At 35.2% G+C, this 19,416-nt stretch overlaps 1 protein-coding gene across 1 annotated transcript in view; it reads left to right on the top strand.

Moving 5' to 3' along the window:
• Nucleotides 1–19,416, top strand: part of PLCL2 (phospholipase C like 2) — a 99,834-nt gene that overhangs the window by 55,928 nt on the left and 24,490 nt on the right. Inside the window, exons 3-4 of the mRNA XM_084509907.1 lie at nucleotides 1,366–3,852; nucleotides 7,299–7,502. Coding sequence (XP_084366033.1) covers nucleotides 1,366–3,852; nucleotides 7,299–7,502 — 2,691 coding nt within the window. The remainder of the gene's footprint in view (nucleotides 1–1,365; nucleotides 3,853–7,298; nucleotides 7,503–19,416) is intronic.

Below are 19,416 nucleotides of genomic sequence, written 5' to 3' on the forward strand. Positions count from 1 at the left end.
AATTTGCACTGGGACATACTTCAAGTGGAAACCTATTAGAGGGAAAATCAATGTTCTTGTTGTACAAATCTGGAAAAGTCATTTTTTGAGTGAAACTGGAATATAATAACATTTCTAAATAGGGTATCTATCATAAAAAGATAATTTAATGAAAATACTTCAGAGTAAAAGTCAGTTGGAGTTTCTTGTCAGTACACACAACCTTTAGAAAATCGCAGCATTTTTTATTATGAAAAGAGATGCAGATAATGGAAACAAACAGTTCTAAGTTCTGTTCTTTCTCAAGAATTTGATTATACTTAAATGATGTGTTATTGACTTACTTGCACTTGTTTAAATCAATGTAAACAGCAGATAGAACGAGCTAAATGACATTATTTTCCTTCTTAATTTTTTGTCTGTTCAACGGCTTATATATTCAGTTTTCTATGAAGGCTTTTCTAGTAGACTAAGGACTCAGGGTTCTTCCATTGTTTTAAGAGCAAAGGTGAACCACTTTTGCTTCCCTTTCTGACCAGGTCTTGCATTTTCCATTCAAGTTCTTTCTAAGGATGTGCATCATCTTTGGAACTGGTTAACCTTCAGTCCTCTCAGACAGTTCCCTCCTGAGTCACTGTCATATTTCCTGAAATTCAGAATGTAGAGTGAATTATCTGCTCCAGTCTTTTCACTTGTGTAACAGTGTAGATTGTTAAGACTAATGTGGATATTTTTCTAATACGGGGGTGGGATGCATGTGACAATGCTCTAGACAGTCTGTGGGAAGAACATGGTTGGGTGCAGTAGAGGAGGGAGCTAAGCATGTTTAGTGCCATTATGTCTGTATGCTTAGATTAGCACCACATCCTATGAATTTTATATAGTTAGTTGTATACTAATGTTTATTTGGTGTTCACGAGGACCCTGTTGGTATAGTGCTATACCATTATATTGTGTACTAACAAAGTTCTGCAAGTATCTGTATGACTATGGAAGGACTCAGAAGAAAGGTTACTTCTTACTGTCTTGGCTGTAGAACCTACTATATATTTCAATAGGTTATTATTTATAAAATAACATGTATATATACAGAATTATTATTCCATTAGCATTTAGAACTTGCTTTGTTTGATTTTATACCAATGCAAAATATTTTAAAAAAAGACCTTGGAAAATCATGTCTATACAGAAGAGCAAACACTAAGCCATTATTAATATTTTCATTTGTGATGATTCCAATAAAAATTTCCACCTTACTGGTCATCACACATACGGTAGATGTTTTTAAACTGCTTTATGAACTTTCATCTGTAAGTTAACACCTATTTCAATATTGAGCAAAATCGTATTGATGTGTTTTCTTTTCTTACCCCCCTTGTTTACCAGGATGGTACGAAACAAAAGCGAGAACGGAAAAAGACTGTTTCATTTAGCAGTATGCCAACTGAGAAGAAGATCAGCAGTGCAAGTGACTGTATAAATGCAATGGTTGAAGGCTCTGAGCTCAAAAAGATTCGATCCAACTCTAGGGTGTATCACCGATACTTCCTTTTAGATGCGGATATGCAATCTCTACGCTGGGAACCTTCAAAAAAGGATTCTGAAAAAGCAAAGATTGATATTAAATCAATAAAAGAAGTAAGAACAGGAAAAAATACTGATATTTTTCGCAGCAATGGAATATATGACCAGATATCAGAAGACTGTGCATTTTCAATTATATATGGAGAAAACTATGAGTCTCTAGATCTTGTTGCTAACTCAGCAGATATTGCAAATGTTTGGGTTACTGGCTTAAGATACCTGATTTCTTATGGAAAACATACTTTAGATATGATAGAAAGTACTCAAGATAATATGCGGACTTCATGGCTATCACAAATGTTCAGTGAATCAGATGTAGATAATTTGGGACATATACCCCTCTGTACTGCTGTGCAGTTTATAAAAGACTTAAATCCTGGTTTGAAAACAAATAAAATTGAACTAAAATTCAAGGAGTTACATAGATCAAAGGAAAAAACTGGTACTGAAGTAACAAAAGAAGAGTTTATTGAAGTTTTTCATGAGCTTTGTACCCGACCTGAAATCTATTTCCTCTTGGTTCAGTTTTCAAGCAATAAAGAATTCCTAGATACCAAGGACCTTATGATGTTTTTAGAAGCAGAACAGGGTATGGCACATGTCACGGAAGAAATAAGCCTTGAAATTATTCAGAAATATGAGCCAGCCAAAGAGGGCCAGGAAAAGGGTTGGCTGTCTATAGATGGGTTTACAAATTACCTTACTTCACCAGACTGCCACATATTTGATCCAGAACATAAAAAAGTTTGTCAAGACATGAAACAGCCATTATCTCATTATTTTATAAATTCATCTCATAATACATACTTGATAGAGGATCAGTTTCGAGGGCCTTCTGATATCACAGGTTATATTCGTGCTCTTAAAATGGGTTGTCGAAGTGTTGAACTGGATGTGTGGGACGGTCCAGATAACGAGCCTGTGATTTACACAGGCCATACAATGACGTCACAGATTGTCTTCCGTAGTGTGATTGACATTATTAACAAGTATGCATTTTTTGCTTCAGAATATCCTCTTATTTTGTGTTTAGAAAATCATTGTTCTATTAAGCAGCAGAAAGTGATGGTACAACACATGAAGAAAATTTTGGGGGACAAACTACATACACAGTCTCCAAACATTGAAGACTCTTATCTTCCATCACCAGAATCACTTAAAGGGAAAATACTAATTAAAGCAAAGAAGCTTTCCTCTAATTGTTCTGGACTAGAGGGAGATGTTACAGATGAAGATGAAGGAGCAGAAATGTCACAGAGAGTGGGGAAAGAGGGTGTAGAACAACAGAACTCTCTGACTGGGAAACGATTTCAGCTCTGCAAAGAGCTCTCCGAGTTGGTAAGCATATGTAAATCAGTTCAGTTCAAAGAGTTTCAAGTTTCATTTCAGCTCCAGAAGTACTGGGAAGTGTGCTCATTTAATGAAGTGCTTGCTAGCAAATATGCCAATGAAAACCCAGGGGACTTCGTAAATTATAACAAACGTTTTCTTGCCAGAGTTTTTCCCAGTCCTATGAGGATTGACTCCAGTAATATGAATCCCCAGGATTTTTGGAAATGTGGTTGTCAGATAGTAGCCATGAACTTTCAAACGCCTGGCCTAATGATGGATCTTAACATCGGTTGGTTTCGACAAAATGGAAACTGTGGCTACGTCCTTCGTCCTGCTATCATGAGAGAAGAAGTATCCTTCTTTAGTGCAAATACAAAAGACACTGTGCCTGGAGTCTCACCTCAGCTGCTTCATATTAAAATCATTAGTGGGCAAAACTTTCCTAAACCCAAAGGATCAGGTGCCAAAGGTGATGTTGTGGATCCTTATGTCTATGTCGAAATACATGGAATCCCTGCAGACTGTGCAGAGCAAAGGACAAAAACTATGCACCAGAATGGGGACAATCCAATTTTTGATGAAAGTTTTGAATTTCAAATAAATTTACCAGAACTAGCAATGGTGCGTTTTGTAGTACTGGATGATGATTACATTGGGGACGAGTTTATTGGGCAATACACTATTCCCTTTGAGTGTCTACAGACTGGTTATCGGCATGTTCCTCTGCAGTCTCTAACTGGTGAAATGTTGGCACATGCTTCCTTGTTTGTGCATGTGGCCATTACTAATCGAAGGGGTGGTGGGAAACCTCATAAGCGGGGCCTCTCTGTGAGGAAGGGCAAGAAATCAAGGGAGTATGCTTCTGTGAGAACATTGTGGATTAAAACAATAGATGAAGTGTTCAAGAATGCTCTCCAACCTATACGGGATGCCACGGATTTGAGAGAAAATATGCAGGTACAGTTTTTATGATGTATTTTTTAGTACTTAGTGTGTGTTTTTGTATTACGATGTGTACATAATACTTGTTGTTTAGAGTCATACTGCATTTTGTAACATGTTAATCAACTGTAATGCTGAACAGCTTTAAAAACTGTTTATAGTAGAGTAACCTTTTAGGTGCTACTATCTCTTGTTGTTAACTTTTGATTCATGTATGTATTTCATTGCATGTGAACTGGAAATACTGTTTCGGTTTTAGGCCTGTTGACCAATCCTACGTCTTTGAAGGAATGTCAGATATACACTAGAAGAAAGTATAGCAAGATTTTTGCTTTAGAAAATAAATAGAAATGCAGGATGAAGGCATTGCTGATAGAAAAATAATATATTCTGTATTAAAAAAAAATCATACATAAGGGTATGTTTAGCATAGTTTTACTGAGCTTTTATTTTTTCGAATTCCCAACAGAAAACAATATTTTCAGAAAAATAATTTGCATTCCTTGATTCTTCCTAGGAACATTAAGTTAGAACTACATGGAATTAGGCTGAAGGTATTAGAAGGCATCCACTTAAGATTAGACAAAATTACATTACTTTAAAGATCATGTATATTAAACACATTGAATTTTATGAAAAAATTCCAACTGAGGTGCTTGTTTTTGTTGAACCCAAGAGATCTCACTTCAAAAGTGCTATTTTTGGAGATTCTAATAAAGATTCCAGGGAAATAAGCCCTTTTTAGATCTAGATAAAAGAGGGCTGTAAAGTTGTATTACATTTAGTAAAGCTTTTTACCATTTACAGACTTCCAATGGAATACCAGTGATCAGTAAAATTCAGCATCATCATTTCAAATTAAGTGACCTATTAAATCGTCTTACATAATGTTAAGGGGAAAGTGATTAAGGAGATGTCTGAGACTTGATTCCGAATTTGAAAGGCATATCAGTGTAGATAAATTTTCTTCATGAATAATATTATATTGAAGATATCTTAGTACAGTTTTAAAATTAATTTTTCTTCTTTTGCAAGAAGAAATGGGTTCAGCATTATGAAGCTCCCCCATTCTACTTGATATATAAAATTACTGAATTAAGAAATTATTAAAAAAGCAAGGGGAGGATATTTTGATTTATAAAAATTATAACACATCACAGGCTAGGTATTGAATGAGCTTTACCGGTAGCTCATCTATTGAAATTTAGAATTATGTCATTTAACAGATACTGTATTTTATGATGACTTTCAAGAAGGAGCTGGACCTAAGATTTGGAGAAACAGTGAAAACATGCAGGTTCCATAGCTACTTTAAACTCTTTACTGCATATCCTGTATTGTTTTTCAGAACTGCTATAATTCTGAGCAGTCTTTACAGTATGATTTCTTTGAACATGAGATTTTAGAAGATATTTTATGAATTTCATTCTCTCAGTTTGAAATTTGTGCTTTCAACTACATTCATTGTTATCATATCTCAAACTGCTATCACGAAGATATTTTAGGTATGTGTGGGAATATTAATTTTGCATAGCTTTACTGATAGTTTATATAATGTGCACAATTTAAACACTGCGTAACTAAAGTTTTCCAGCTAATAAAAATAAATAAACCACTAAAAATATGTACCAGCTTATGTCAGGGAATGTTAATTTTGTTTATTATTTTTTTTTTACTGCATAAATTTTGAGTTAAAAATTATGATTTTTATGATGCAGAAGTACATAATGTCCTCACAAGACAGATTCTAAGAAGCAAATTTAAATATAGACTGGAAGAAGAGAAAAAAAAAAGGGTAGAGCAATGAGTTTAAAGGATTCTCTAAATCCCTATATTCATAGGAAGCCTTTTTTCATTTTTGATATGTACTATGTTACTATGTCAAAAGCTGATGTTGTAACTTGTTTTGTGGTCATCACTGATAAAAGTATACAGTCAGTGATGAAACTGGATGTGATGTTGCATGTTTAACTTGCTTGACAGTGTGGGGCATAGTCTCTGAATATAGGGTTAGAAGTCCAAAGGCAAGAGTTACAGCCCTATGTTTGTCCTGCCTGCCAGCAGGTAACATGCTTGTTCCTTGTGTTTGCGCCTACCTCTCTTTAAAATTGTTGTTCATAATGACTTACCCATGGTGTTTATCTCATACAAAATCAGCTTGAATAGACCTCCTAATGTCTTTCTTTTCAACTATGGGATTGTTGTATCATTAAGCTGTAGTCTGGTTATTAGAAGTTCGTGTTTGCTGGACATTTACTAGATGCTACTAAACATTTACTGAAGTGCACTGTGACTGTAATATATATAATTGAGATACGCACATAACTTTGCTTGAATATTCTGTACGTAGATCTTTTGAAGTGTTTTGTGTATTTTGTCTCATAAAAAGAGAGCAAAATACTTCACATTTGATTCCTGTTAATGGCTCCTGTAAAAACCTTGATTCCATTAAGAATTCCAATAAGAGCGTTTGTCTCTCAAGAAAGGTTGTCCAAAAACAAGCCGGCAAGATGGAAAGTGGTTTGATGAAAACAAAAATCTGTGTCCTAAATACTGGTCACATACCCTACATGGGTTATATATTAGAGAAAGGAGCACTGAGCACATTTGTAACTTAAATATACCATATTTTTGTGTTTCTTACAGGAAAACAAACTCCAGACCTGCGAGAGATCACCAGCTCCCACTTGGTACAAAAATCTTAAATTCATTACAGTGCTGACAACATTCCCATCATGGAATTTCAGTGGCTGCTTGGAGTCACATTGTATTTCCAGTATTGGAAATTTTCCTCAAGTTTGAATACATACTTTTATATTCCACCATATTGGATACAAAACATGACTATAATAAATTTGGGGCAAAGGTACAAAATTGGTATTTGTATAAAAGTACCTTAAAAATCCACTTAGGTGTGATTCTGTGATAGGAGTGACATCAGTAGTGGAGTGCTGGGTTTGTGACTCACACCAAATGGGAGCCAGCAGATCCGCAGCACGTCTGGATGATAGTTCAGGTATGTTTAAAGTTACAAATGGGCTGAATTCCTCCTTCCACTTCACTTTGCTTATTTGGAACATTCAGCACCTAATAGATTGTTTCTCTTGGTGGCATTTTAAAAGTTACTTTGAAATATATTTCGGATTTTTTTTTTTCAAAACAGATAACCAGTATGTTTTAGAATGCTTTTATTTGTATGTTTGATTTTAGTAGTCATGTAGACCACACGTACTTGTTCTAAACAGATTTTTTCTGTAGCAGGTATTGCATTTTGTTTGAATTTTTAACACTTCTGGTAAAATACATGTGTTACATTGATTGCTTTGGAAAACTGCCAATTTTCAAGGAAAAGCTGTGTATGTTGTAGCTCAGCTATTACAGTGAGGTATATTAACCTGAAAGAATAAGAAATTAAAATTCATATGTTACTGTAAAGGAAACTCTTTCTTTCCTTTTTGCAGAATGCAGTAGTGTCATTCAAAGAATTATGTGGCCTCTCTCCTGTAGCAAATCTTATGCAGTGCATTTTGGCAGTGTCTACGCGCTTGGTCGGGCCTGATAATACACCCTTGGTAGTACTGAATCTCAATGATCAGTATCCGACTATGGAGCTCCAAGGGATTGTTCCAGAGGTCTTGAAAAAGATCGTAACAGCATATGACATGGTGAGTAGTCCTTTGTGGTTATTTTATATGCTATTTGAAAGACTTTCTTCTTGGAATGTACAGTGCCATGCCGCTTTTGGAGGGTCATTTTAACCTATGACTTCCTATTTTATGCTTTATTACATCTGCTTGAAAGTTATTCCCGTGAACATGCAGCAATGGGTAGTGTTTTCGTATCAGGTAAAACAGAGAGATTAATACACTGCATGGAAATATAAATGTTTGTACACTTCAGAAGGCGAAGTGATTATAATCAAGAGGATGTAACATGAAGAGGATGTATTAATTTACCTGTTTTGCAGTAAATTGAAGCTGTCTGCATATCTGTAAACCTTTTAAAATTGTTTTCTACTTTCCATTTTCATTTTATGGACATTCATTTGGTGTTGACAATACAGAGAGAAAAGGAAATAGCTTTAAGAACTGTAGCTTTAAAAGCAACTTGAAGTGTTGAAATCTGCACATGCCTTTTCATTTTCCTTTGCTATATCCTTCTCACAGATCACATTTAATTAGCCATTTTTATGTCTGTAATCGACTGCAATGTTAATTTCAGCCCTTAAACTTCAGTAAATATGTAAATTGTGTCTTTAGAAAGTGGAAATTAACCATTTTACAATAAGGTAAGAAGAACTGATACACTGAGAAATAATAAATTGTATCTACCTAGTATTAATTTGAAATATGGAAAGAAAATCCATTAAGCAGATGAATGTGATTTGAGATGTCCTCCTTATCTGGCTTAAGTAGTCTAGCACAGACTAATTAAGTTTTTATTTATTTATTTAGTAATTAATTTAATTTGATATATCATCTGACAATAAGGAAATGCTTCTAGGATAATTTTGCATTATTTCTGTGTGTTAAAATGAGAAACCTCTCCTGGCAGGATCAAACCACCATTTAAAAAACTGTCCTTGTTATTTAAATGGGGGTGAGGGGGAGAGAAACCAGGAACTCAGTTCCCTATATATATATATTTAAACTTTTTTTTAAAGTACTTCTAGAATAAAGCTATACCAGACTCCAAAAAGTACTCACTGATAATTAACAATTTAGGTAGAGCTTCTCTAGCTTAATGATGATGTAAATACAACAGAATTTGATTTGAGTGGCAGCACAGTTACAAGAAGATAGTGGTATATCCTCTTAGTGGTAGCTTATAGGATATCACTATAATTAGGATGGAAAAAGGCTTGATGGTTGGGATTACAAATATAACATGTACTTAATGAAGTTCTGTTTTGCTGATGGAAGCTTCTCTACCCGCAGTTTGTTCTAATGCAGCTGCTTGTTAGTTATTAAGCTATTCCAAGTACTTAAAATATTTTTATAATAATTTTTTAATTTTTAAATATATTTTTTGTTTGAATGCTGTTTACATAGAGGTGACTCATCTCCAGAAAGCTTCACAATGCAAATTTGTTTTTTTTTTTTTTTCCTTTGTCCCTCACATTGCTTTTTTTCCCTTATGCTATAGTCTGCACAGATTTGCATATTTGTGGCTTTAGAAATCTATACTTCATTTTCATATATTAAAATAGTAGAATATTTATATAATGGCATGTTCAAAGCGTTTTTCCATCTCCATTTCCGTAAATGGTAAAGACTCCATTTCATAAGAATAGTATACCACTTCTAACTTCTAGCTCTAGATAATATTGAAGATTAATCAAAATTATGATTATTTTAATCAAATAAAGCTTACAGATGAAAATAATGAGATGCATTTCAATTTGTGAAACTTGGTCTGACAAATTGGACAAAAGGTTTTAAGCAATTAAAATCAGCAGAAAATGACTACTGGAAAATGTAGTGAGCTATGGGAGCCATACCGATAGCTCTAGTTTCTGAAAGCTCACGGGCAAACAGTGGGAGACAACTATATCATCCTTTCCTCAAGAGAAGAAGAGATGTGAAGCTATTTAGCTCAGATTTTGAAATTTGCTGTATTGGCAGATGTTTAGAGTCCAATACTATCTTAGTGCTCTTTCTGTTTGTAAATTGTTTTGTGTTGCAAATGGTAATTGCGTAAATTGTGTTGGTTTTGGTGTAAATTAATATAGTAAGCCCTCAAAAGGACACACTTTATTTGTCATTTATAAAACTCAATTGTTTGTTTTGGTTTGGGATTTTTTTTAACGCTGCTAATGAACAGGTGGGTGTAAAATTCAGCTTAATGAGAAGTCTTGATCCAGCATTAAGAAAAGGGGTAGATGTACTATCAAAGTGATGATTACATACTTATTTTTTTGCTGGTTTAGCCTTCAGTGTAGGTCAAAATTATATTCAGCCGTGTTCTTTCAGTGTGCCAGCATGGTAAGTATGAAATTATGTTGATAACAGAGGTTGTGTTAAATATTTATTAAATAAACATGGTTAATACCATAAATGCATAGGTTGTTACTACCTTGCATGAATTTTGAATGTGGCAATTGTAATATTTTTAATGTACTTCTGCTTCAGGGTCAGAATATTTGGGGCAAAGGAAGGAATTGTCGGAAATATTCTTCCTCTTTATAAAATTACAATAGGCATAGAAAATGATATTCAGCCAAGACTTTTAATTATTCAGAAGAATTTGTTTACATTGAGAGTGATTATAGGGCTCATCTTTGTGCTGTAAAGTGAGAAAGGATATCAGACTTTTACAGTGAGGTGGTCAGTCTGCATTGAAATAATTACAGAAGAGTGCAGTACTGCAAGGGCACGTGCTAAGGAGAGAGTATCTTCAGTCTAACATGGGTACCTATAATTTTTAAGGAAACTGAGACAGATGATAGTTTAATTAGCATATCACTAGATACTTGTTTATATATATATAAACAAATAGCACAATACTTTTTTTAATTGTCAGTATTCACTACTACATTAATGGAGGAGCTATAAATGATAAAGGCTAGTACTATTTGTGTGTTAAAATATTGACTCTTTGAGCTTACTGAGTAGTTTTGCATCAGCGTTATTAAGACCAGAAGTTCACCAAGGAAATAGGAGGATCTTCTGCTTTTATCCATGATATGAGAGTTGGGGTGTCTTTTAAGAAAAATGAAAAACAAATATAACTTTGAAGTTTTGAGAAAGACTGAAGCTTAAGTTGCATATTTTTCTCTAGCTACACCATGCTCCTGAGTATTTTTACACCCTAACTTCTTTTCACTGTGTAACAATGTTTTATTTTTCCCTTTCGTTCATGAACTTCAGCTTCCTTTATGTGATACTTCAGCATGCACTCTGTTGGTGTCATCACACCCATCACTGATCAGTGCTGCAGACTGAAGCTTGGAGTTAAGGCAAGTGCCTCTTCCACACCATTGCATGTTTTTTTATGTCTTATGACCTTTAAGATAAACCGTAAGTAAACCTTAAAAAATTATACTATGGCAAGAGAAAAAAAAATATTTATCTTGTCCTAAGTCTGCAGCATTATTCAGTGATGAGTGTAATAGCACTGCAAAGATACGGTAGAGCATCATACAAAGGAAGCCAGATTCTGTCCGTAGTGAAGGATGAAGTGTCCCACCTGATGAAGATGAGGTTTTCTGAACTTTTTGAGTGAGGGTGTTTGCAAGCATAAGGGGGGAAAAAGCTAACACAGAAAACACATAGAACTATACTTGTGTGAAAGAAGATAAAGTAGTGCTGCTACATTAATTAGGATTGTTATTAAATCCTAATCAGATAGTGCTGCTAGGTTCACATTTTCACAGTTCCCTTTTTTTTTTTTTAAATAACATTGAGGTTATGTTGTAATTCTAAATGTATTCAGATGACAGTATAGGAGCTCTTTATTTGTTTCAAATAAAATGAATCACTTTTGTAAATGCAGCCTAGGGACAAGATCAAAAGCATGGCTATGTTTATTGATGGTGGGAGTTGTGAGATGATGAAAATGAGGGATAATAAAATGCATTAAAGCCTGTAAACCAGAATACAGAATCTGATTTGTGGTTAGTAATTCTACAGTAAGCTTGCATCGGGTTACCTGATTGTTGGGTCATTTCAACTACTCACTCAAGTTATACAGCTGATTGCATATGCAATCATGTTGAAGTTGACTTCATGTTACACAGTTGCAAATTTGGCCAATCATATAAATTAATTATGGTAGCCTATATTTTGAGCTTGAACATGTCCATCCTGTTGGAAAGTAGATCCTTTGATACTATACATGGAAGAGTTATAGACTGGACAAGCACTAGCAGGGTTTATTAAAAAAAAATATGTCTAAAAAGACTTATTATCAAGGTTTTGGTATAATGTTAACAGTCCTCTCATATTTTGGCAGCTGCTTAGTATCCTAAATGTTCTTTACCTTTAAAACTCATCTTGATATCTACACAGAGAATTGTGTGCGTTGCTTCTGTATCAGACGTGTTGGACTGAAGCTCATAATTCTGACAGAAACAAAAACTACATCCATCTTTTGTGGAATGCAATCTTTTCAAGGAATGATTAGCAGATCTGTTCTGAGTTATGCTTAGCTCATAAAATCTGTATTATCTTGTTGCTGATGTAGGTTCTTGGTTATGGTTACTTTCCAAATACAGTGAGAAATCTCAGTCATTCTTCTGTGGTTATTAAATTGTATCTTGAGAGAACGTGTAGATGAAGACGTTTCCACTTCATCTCAGTTTACTAATGTTCCAGACTTAATTGGTTGAGAAGCCTTTGTTCCGCAAATTACCCTTTGTAGTTGCAAACTTCTGTGCTAACAAAAGAAATACTAAGTCCAGTGCTGTTAATTACCAGTTTGTCTCCTAAGACAGAATGAGTGAATAGATTGTTTTATCTCTTGCATAACTTTGTTTTGATCTAAATATTAGATTTTTTATTGTTTCAGAGAATTCCGAGTTCAAGATGGTCTCCAATGTACTGTAATCAAATTCAGTCTTTGGATCTCGTGTTCGTTTAAATCACATGATAGCATCTGACCTCTGTCTGCTTTGTGCACCTAAAGAAAATATTTTTACATCTGGCATCTTTTCTGAGGAATAAGCAACCGGCACAGACTGTGAAAGCTGTGCTTTCCCCAGCTGATTTAGAATGTTATTCTTGACTCCATTTCTTCTGGAGTCCATTTCCATGGGCATTCCAACAAGGAATCCTCCAAAAAGTTGAAGTCATGTGCAAATGAAGATCGGATAGATATTTAACTGTACTGTGGTTAAATATAAAACATAAGAGAGTGACTGTGAAAAATTCCATGAACAACATGCACAGACTTCAAAATAGCAATAAATTATTTTCTGAAAGTAATGGAAACAGGAAGCCCATCAGAGTGTGTATGACCCCTAGTTGATCAAAGTATAAAAGAAAGCTTCAGGAAAGAAATAGAGCCATAAAACTAAATTATTTTTTGCATCTGTGTACATAGGGAGATTAAAGGTTCACATGAAACCGTGCTTTATGAAGGAATCACTGGAAAACTCATCTCTAACTGCATTGCTGGTAGAAGAAATTACAAAGGAAGCACAAAATGACTGAGAAAAAAAAAATTACTAGAAAGAGGTGGTATTCATTCAAAGGTTCTCAAGGACTGATATATCCAAACTGCTAATTGTTGTGTGTATCCTCACACTTAAAACTGACTATCAAAGTTGTTAGTGTGGTGCCAGTGTTTTAAAATATTTCCAGGGGAAATCAAGAACTTACAGATCAGACAGCCTGTCATCTGTACTGTGAAAGTGGGTAGAAACTGTTTTGAAGAAGAAAATTAGTGGAAATATGGAAAAACATGTCGTATTGGTGAAGAGTCAGTACAGCTTTTATAAAGTGAATGGCCCATTAATCTCTTGTAGTTCTTTGAAGTCAAGAAATATGTAGACAAGGGAGCTTAGTCTGTTTGGGTTTTCCAAAAGCATTTGACAAAGTCCCTTTTCAAAGTTATGAAGTTATTATTAAATTGTTTAGCCTTTTAAAATTCTTAGTTCTTTCCTGAAAGCAGGAGTAAATGTTGAGCTTTACCAACAGGAAAATAACTATTAAGACAGTTATTTATATTGATGTTTGCATTGGGGTATATTTTTCCATTAAATGGGCTGTAGATTGTAGGTATATCTGCAAGAAATTTGATCTACCCAACATAGCTAAATACTCTTGAAGATCTGTGACTTCACAATGTCCTCAGAACTATCTTTATTTAGATCATAACTGGATACAGTACATGTGAAGAGATCTAAGGGCAAACATAGATCATTCATTGCAATTCAATACTGCAAATAACCTAGGTGATGTTTTTTGGCATGCTTAATAGTTGCAGATTATATTTTTAATCTGAGTTTAAGTAGTTGCTGTTTTTGTAGTTGTTGGTCTGTCACAAGAACTATTGAAAAACAGAGTATTGATGGAAAATACGATGAATAGCTTGGGGAGTTTCTTCAAAAAGAGCTATGTTGTTTATTACTAGTTTTTATTTTCCTGTTTTATAACAGGACAGTCATTCTAAACTACAAGTTGCAATTATGCTTCCAAAACCAGAGTTGCAGATGATAACCTCAGATTATGTTGGGCTTTTCAGTCCACAAGGGCAGAAACAAATGTCTAATTTTGGATGTTCAGGCTTCAGTGCCAAATGTTGTAAACTATGAGTTGTTCTGCATTGAATGAAAAGCTCTGATAATGACAACTTGATGCTTCTGGGAAGTCACAGATCTCTTCATTTTTTGTTAAGAGCATGAATGATGAAGCTTTTTGTGTTCTCTCACTAATTCCGTTATGGCTAATGTCTGACTCACACTATTCATAAGAACATAAAATAATAGTACTACTTAAGAAAAAAGTTCATCTAGCTTACCGTCCTGTCTCTAATGTAGTCCAAGAGCATGTTAGTGGAAGATCATAAAAATAGGTCAGATGAATAGCAACTTATCTTAAATGTATTCCAAATTTCCAATAGTAGTTCTTGTTTTCTTTCCCAAGAATTTTCCCAATAAATTCTTAATCTTCTGTTTGTCTTTCTGACCCCTTGTATGTAAAAAATGTGGTTATTTGAACTCTCACTGACGTTTTTAGTTTCAAAACAATACTGCCTATTATTTTTTTCCCAAGGATGCTAATTTTCTGCTTCCTTGTACAGATATACACTATTTTCCATATAAATATATATATGTATATATACACACTTGTATATATATATATGTATATGCTTCCTTATTCTCTGCTTCTTACATAGTGTTTTCATTCTATCAGCTTGTTTAAAAAAGATGAACATATTTTTTTTTTTTCTAACAGCCCAAACATTAGGAAAGCAAGGGGAAATGACTGTTGGATTTAAGAGTTAATTCCATTGCATGCACAGCTTCGAAGAGAGCTGCTGGTTAGTTTATTTACTCTGTCTTCACTGTCTTCAGCCTAGTTTTTCTCAACTACTTTACTCATGAGAAGTTAAGAGAGAATATACAGACTTTTTAATACATAATTTGTAGACTCTTGGTTCCTTTGGTAAATTTGATTGAACTGTGACAAATCTAACTCATTTTGGGATGTTGCAGAATTAAGAACAGATGATGGCCTGTTTTTTCTTGGGCTTACAAGAGTTAGTTTGGATAAATGGATTTCATCTTTTTTATGCTCCTGCATTGCATTATGGCATAATTACAGCTTGCTTCTTTGCAAAGACAAAAAAAAAACTGTTCTATGTATGTGTTTCCTAGAACATAAAACATCTCAGAAGGAGGTGAGAGAGGGAAGGAAGGCTGAAAAAGTGAAACTGTGAGGCTATTCTTGCATTTTGGCCACTTCAGTGGAAAACTGAAGCATTATGTGTATATATATTTATATGCCAGAGAGCTTAGGAAGAAGCATAATGCTCTGTAGATTACCTCTGCATTCATCTCAGAGGAAGGCATTGTATTAAAGTCTAAAGGGAACCATAATAATTACAATGTGTGATACATATTATGGCTGAGGGAGAGGGTCTTTCCTCTCTACTCAGCAGTGGTGAGTCTGCACCTGGAGTGCCTGTCTGTGCTCCCCAGTGCAAGAGAGGCATGGACATGCTGGAGAGTCCAACAAAAGGCCACCGACATGGAGAAGGTTCTGGAGCTTCCCTCGTATGAGGGGAGGCTGAGAGAGATGGGACTGTTTAGCCTGGAGAAGAGGAGGCTCAGGAGTGAGGTATAGGTACTTGAAGGGACAAAGAGGACAGAGACAGGCTCTTTTCATTGGTGGCCAGTCACAAGACAAGAGTCAATGGGCACAAACTGAAACACAGGAGGCATCTGAACATCACTTTCTAACATGCAGGTGACCAAACACTGGCACAGGTTGTCCAGAGAGGCTTTGGAGTCTCCCGCCTTGGAGATATTCAGAAGCCATCTGGACATGGTCATGGGCAAACTGCTCTGGGTGGCCCTGCTTGAGCAGAGGTGTTGGACCAGATGACGTTCAGAGGTCCCGTCCAACCTCAACCATTCTGTGATAAATTTATTTTCTTGCATGGCAGGAGAATTAATTTCTATTATAGACAACATTTCCTTAATAACTTACTGTTGCAAATTGGTTTTAGTTTGATGTGAGAAGTCTTCACTGTGCACAGAAGTAGCAGTTAGCTGTTTTGTTTTCTTACCTTGGTGCTTTGGACAGTATTTAGATAGTAGAAAGATCACTTGTTCTTCATTATCTAGCAACTGTGGACTGTCTGGGCTAAAGCACACCTGATTTTTGCTTATAATAAAGTTATTATTGATTTTTGTTCTTGTTTCTATCAGTTTCCTGCCAGAAAGCTCAGTTCTAAAAATTTCTTTGGTTGGAGATGTCAACTTGACTAAAATCCTTATTTACATAGAATGTAAATATGATGACGGAAGGCACCTGTGGAAATCGTCTGTTCCATTGGTCCAGACTTGGTCAAAGTAGAGGCAGCTAGAGCAGGTTACGCAGTACTATGACCGTCTATCTGGGTGTTGAATATCACCCAGGATGAAGACTCCACAGACTCTTTGGACAACCTGTTCCAGTATATGACTACGCAAGATCCCCCACGAGCCTTCTCTGCTTCAGGTTGAAGATTCCCAGCCCTCTCAGCCTCTCCTCATGTGAAAGATGCCACACTGCTTAAGGAACCATCCTTGTGGCCCTGCACTGGACTTGCTCCAGTGAGTCCCTATCTTTCTCGTACTGGAGAGCCCCAAGCTAAGCACTCCAGATATGGCCTCACTAATGAGGAGCAGAGAGGAGATCACCTCCCTCCTCTGTCTTCTGGTGATGTACTTCTTCAGCGTGTTCACCTTGTTGTCCACCGGGGCCCCCAGGTCCTTGTCTGTGAAGCTGCTTTACAGCCTGTCAGCCCCTGGCCTGTACCAGTGCACGCACGCAGTCATTGCTCTCCAGGGGCAGGACTTTGCACGTCCCTTTGATGAACTTTGTGGGGTTCCTGGCAGCGCCTTTCTCCAGCCTGCCGTAGCCACCCTCCTCCCAGCCTCATATCTTCTGGCAGCTTGCTGAAGATGTGCTGTGCCTGGTCATCCAGGTGATAAGTGAAGATGTTAAACACTGTTAGCTCCAGTATCTCCCCTGCGGTATGCCACCAGTGACTGAATTAGAGGTGAGGACCCTTTACTCTTGAAAACCGAGTAGCACTGATCTAGCTGTCAGGTAGCTGTCAGGTTTTTATCACTGGTCATTAACTTCTGAACTGAGCTCAGTAATGTGAACAGGAGTATCCAGCTTACTAGGAGTCTGCTACTATTGTGTGTGCTGGTGTTAAGTAAAAGTTGGACATTTCAGAATGCTTTCCGTCCCCTCACTGTTAGAACAATTCATTTGTGTTCTGAGGTTTAAAATGAGTTCAGAATCTGATTTTCCAGTACATTTCCTTCCTATTGCTCTAACAGCATTCTTTCCCAGCTGAAATTCAAAGGCAGTATATATAGTTCAAAATGACTTTATGCAACTTCAGAGTAAGCTGATCACAGCAGGTGACACTCCTTTCAGGACTAAGAACAATTCTTTTGCTTGTTCCAGTGCCACAACAAAAATGCATTCTGATGCATCAACATTGAATACTGGCTGCTTAGACAGAATTTATGTATATATTTAGTTAGGGCTGACCACATTTTGTTCAAGTTCCCTGTACATACAACAGCACTAGTTTGGCCACTGAACACTACACTGTTTCCAGGAATGTATTTTGTGGTTTTAGAGGTATATCTTAATATGCGGAGATCTGAGAAGAAGGGAGAATATGAGCAGCATTTTGTGGAGATAACTGTTTTATTAAATATTTGGTTTATACCTATTTTAAGTATGGTTTCAATTTAACTGTTGGTGTAATGATCTAACAGTATTGTTAACACATGTTCTTCACAGATTTTGAATCGTGTAGAGTGCTTTAATTGCTAAAAATAAAATTCATCCTTGGTGTTGCAGTGCTGTCAGTGAATATGTACTGTCTCACTAAGTTTCATCAGCCAGACATTTCTTATCGTTGGCTGGATTCTTTTAAAATGTAGCTGATGTATCTCTTGGTATGCTACCAACCATTTCCTCATCCAGAAGAATTAATAAATCTTGTGGTGTTTATTTATTTATTTATTTAAAAAATATATTTCTGTCTCAAGATCTGTATTCTTTTTGGAATGTGGTGGTTAAAATATTTAGGGTTCAGTTCAATCTACATGTATGTCTTTCCCCTAAACTGGGGCAATAAATAGGGTGTTCTATCTTCTACCAGAAGAGCTATCTTCATCATCCTAGTAGTAATAGATCTTCACTTCTTGTTCAAATTCAGCTGAAAGTGGATGAATAGTTTCAAATAGTATTGATAGAAATCTGTACATCCATGTGAGCACTCACATACATGCATACAGACATAGTGTTAGTTCATAGTCTTTACCTCTTCAGTAAAACAGCAAGACAGACTTAACAAAGCTCTGCAGCATAAAAAAATAAGCCTAAAGAATAGTCTAGACCTGATTTTGTTGTTGTTGTTTGTTTAGTTTTTCTATGCCTGTCTCTTTTAATTATTATATTTATTATATAATATATATTATATATCATATGTTATATATAATAATTACAATTATATTATGTAACAATATAATTATATATATATAATATTACATATTATATGTTATAGATAGATATATTAACAGATAATAAGATAATATTATATATTATATAATATATGGAATATAATAAATATTATATCCTGTTTTGCTGAGAAAGAGGATAGGTATGTTCTTAAGTATATGATTTTTTTCATTTGGTTTGGGAAGACAGTCATGTAAGTGGTGAATCATACCAATGTTAGTGATACAGTTCTCTTAGTTTCAAGCAAAGAATTGTTTTTAATTTCTAACCGTTGTCATCGTGTTTTTAAATACAAGGACAATATACAGTAATAAAGGTGTCTACTACTTACTGAGAACTCTTGAATAATGTTTAGTGATTATTAAATAACCTTAAATACATAATCGAAATATTTTTGTACATCTTTACTGCCATTCATTCTTTAGTTAGAATACTAACAGTTTTTCTGGTAAGTAGGTGAAATGGTTGCATAATTTATAGCAAGCAGAGTTCAAGGAATAGATCAAACTGTTAGCCTGGGCTTTACAAAATTCAGTGACTTCAGAACTTACCTTTCAAGGTGTACCATACTGTATTTCCCATTTTCTGTTGCCCAGAAAAATAAACATATACAAAATTACAAAAACAACATATAATTTTCTTTGACATCAACAAAACTGGGGTGTAGCAAGATATTGATTGAATGGTAGTGGGAATCAACCCTTGAATTTTTGTTAGCTCATTCACTTATGCAATGCTTAGCAAATTCATATCAGATTAATTTTTCCCATTAAATGCACTTTTTTTTTTTTTTCAAAATTGGCAAAAGGAACATTGATTTTGATCTAAGTATTAAGGCAAAGCAACTTTCCATACTAGAACTCTGAAATATTAAAATGCA

The sequence above is a fragment of the Aythya ferina genome (genome assembly GCF_964211825.1).
Source record: "Aythya ferina genome assembly, chromosome: 2".
NCBI lineage: Eukaryota > Metazoa > Chordata > Aves > Anseriformes > Anatidae > Aythya > Aythya ferina.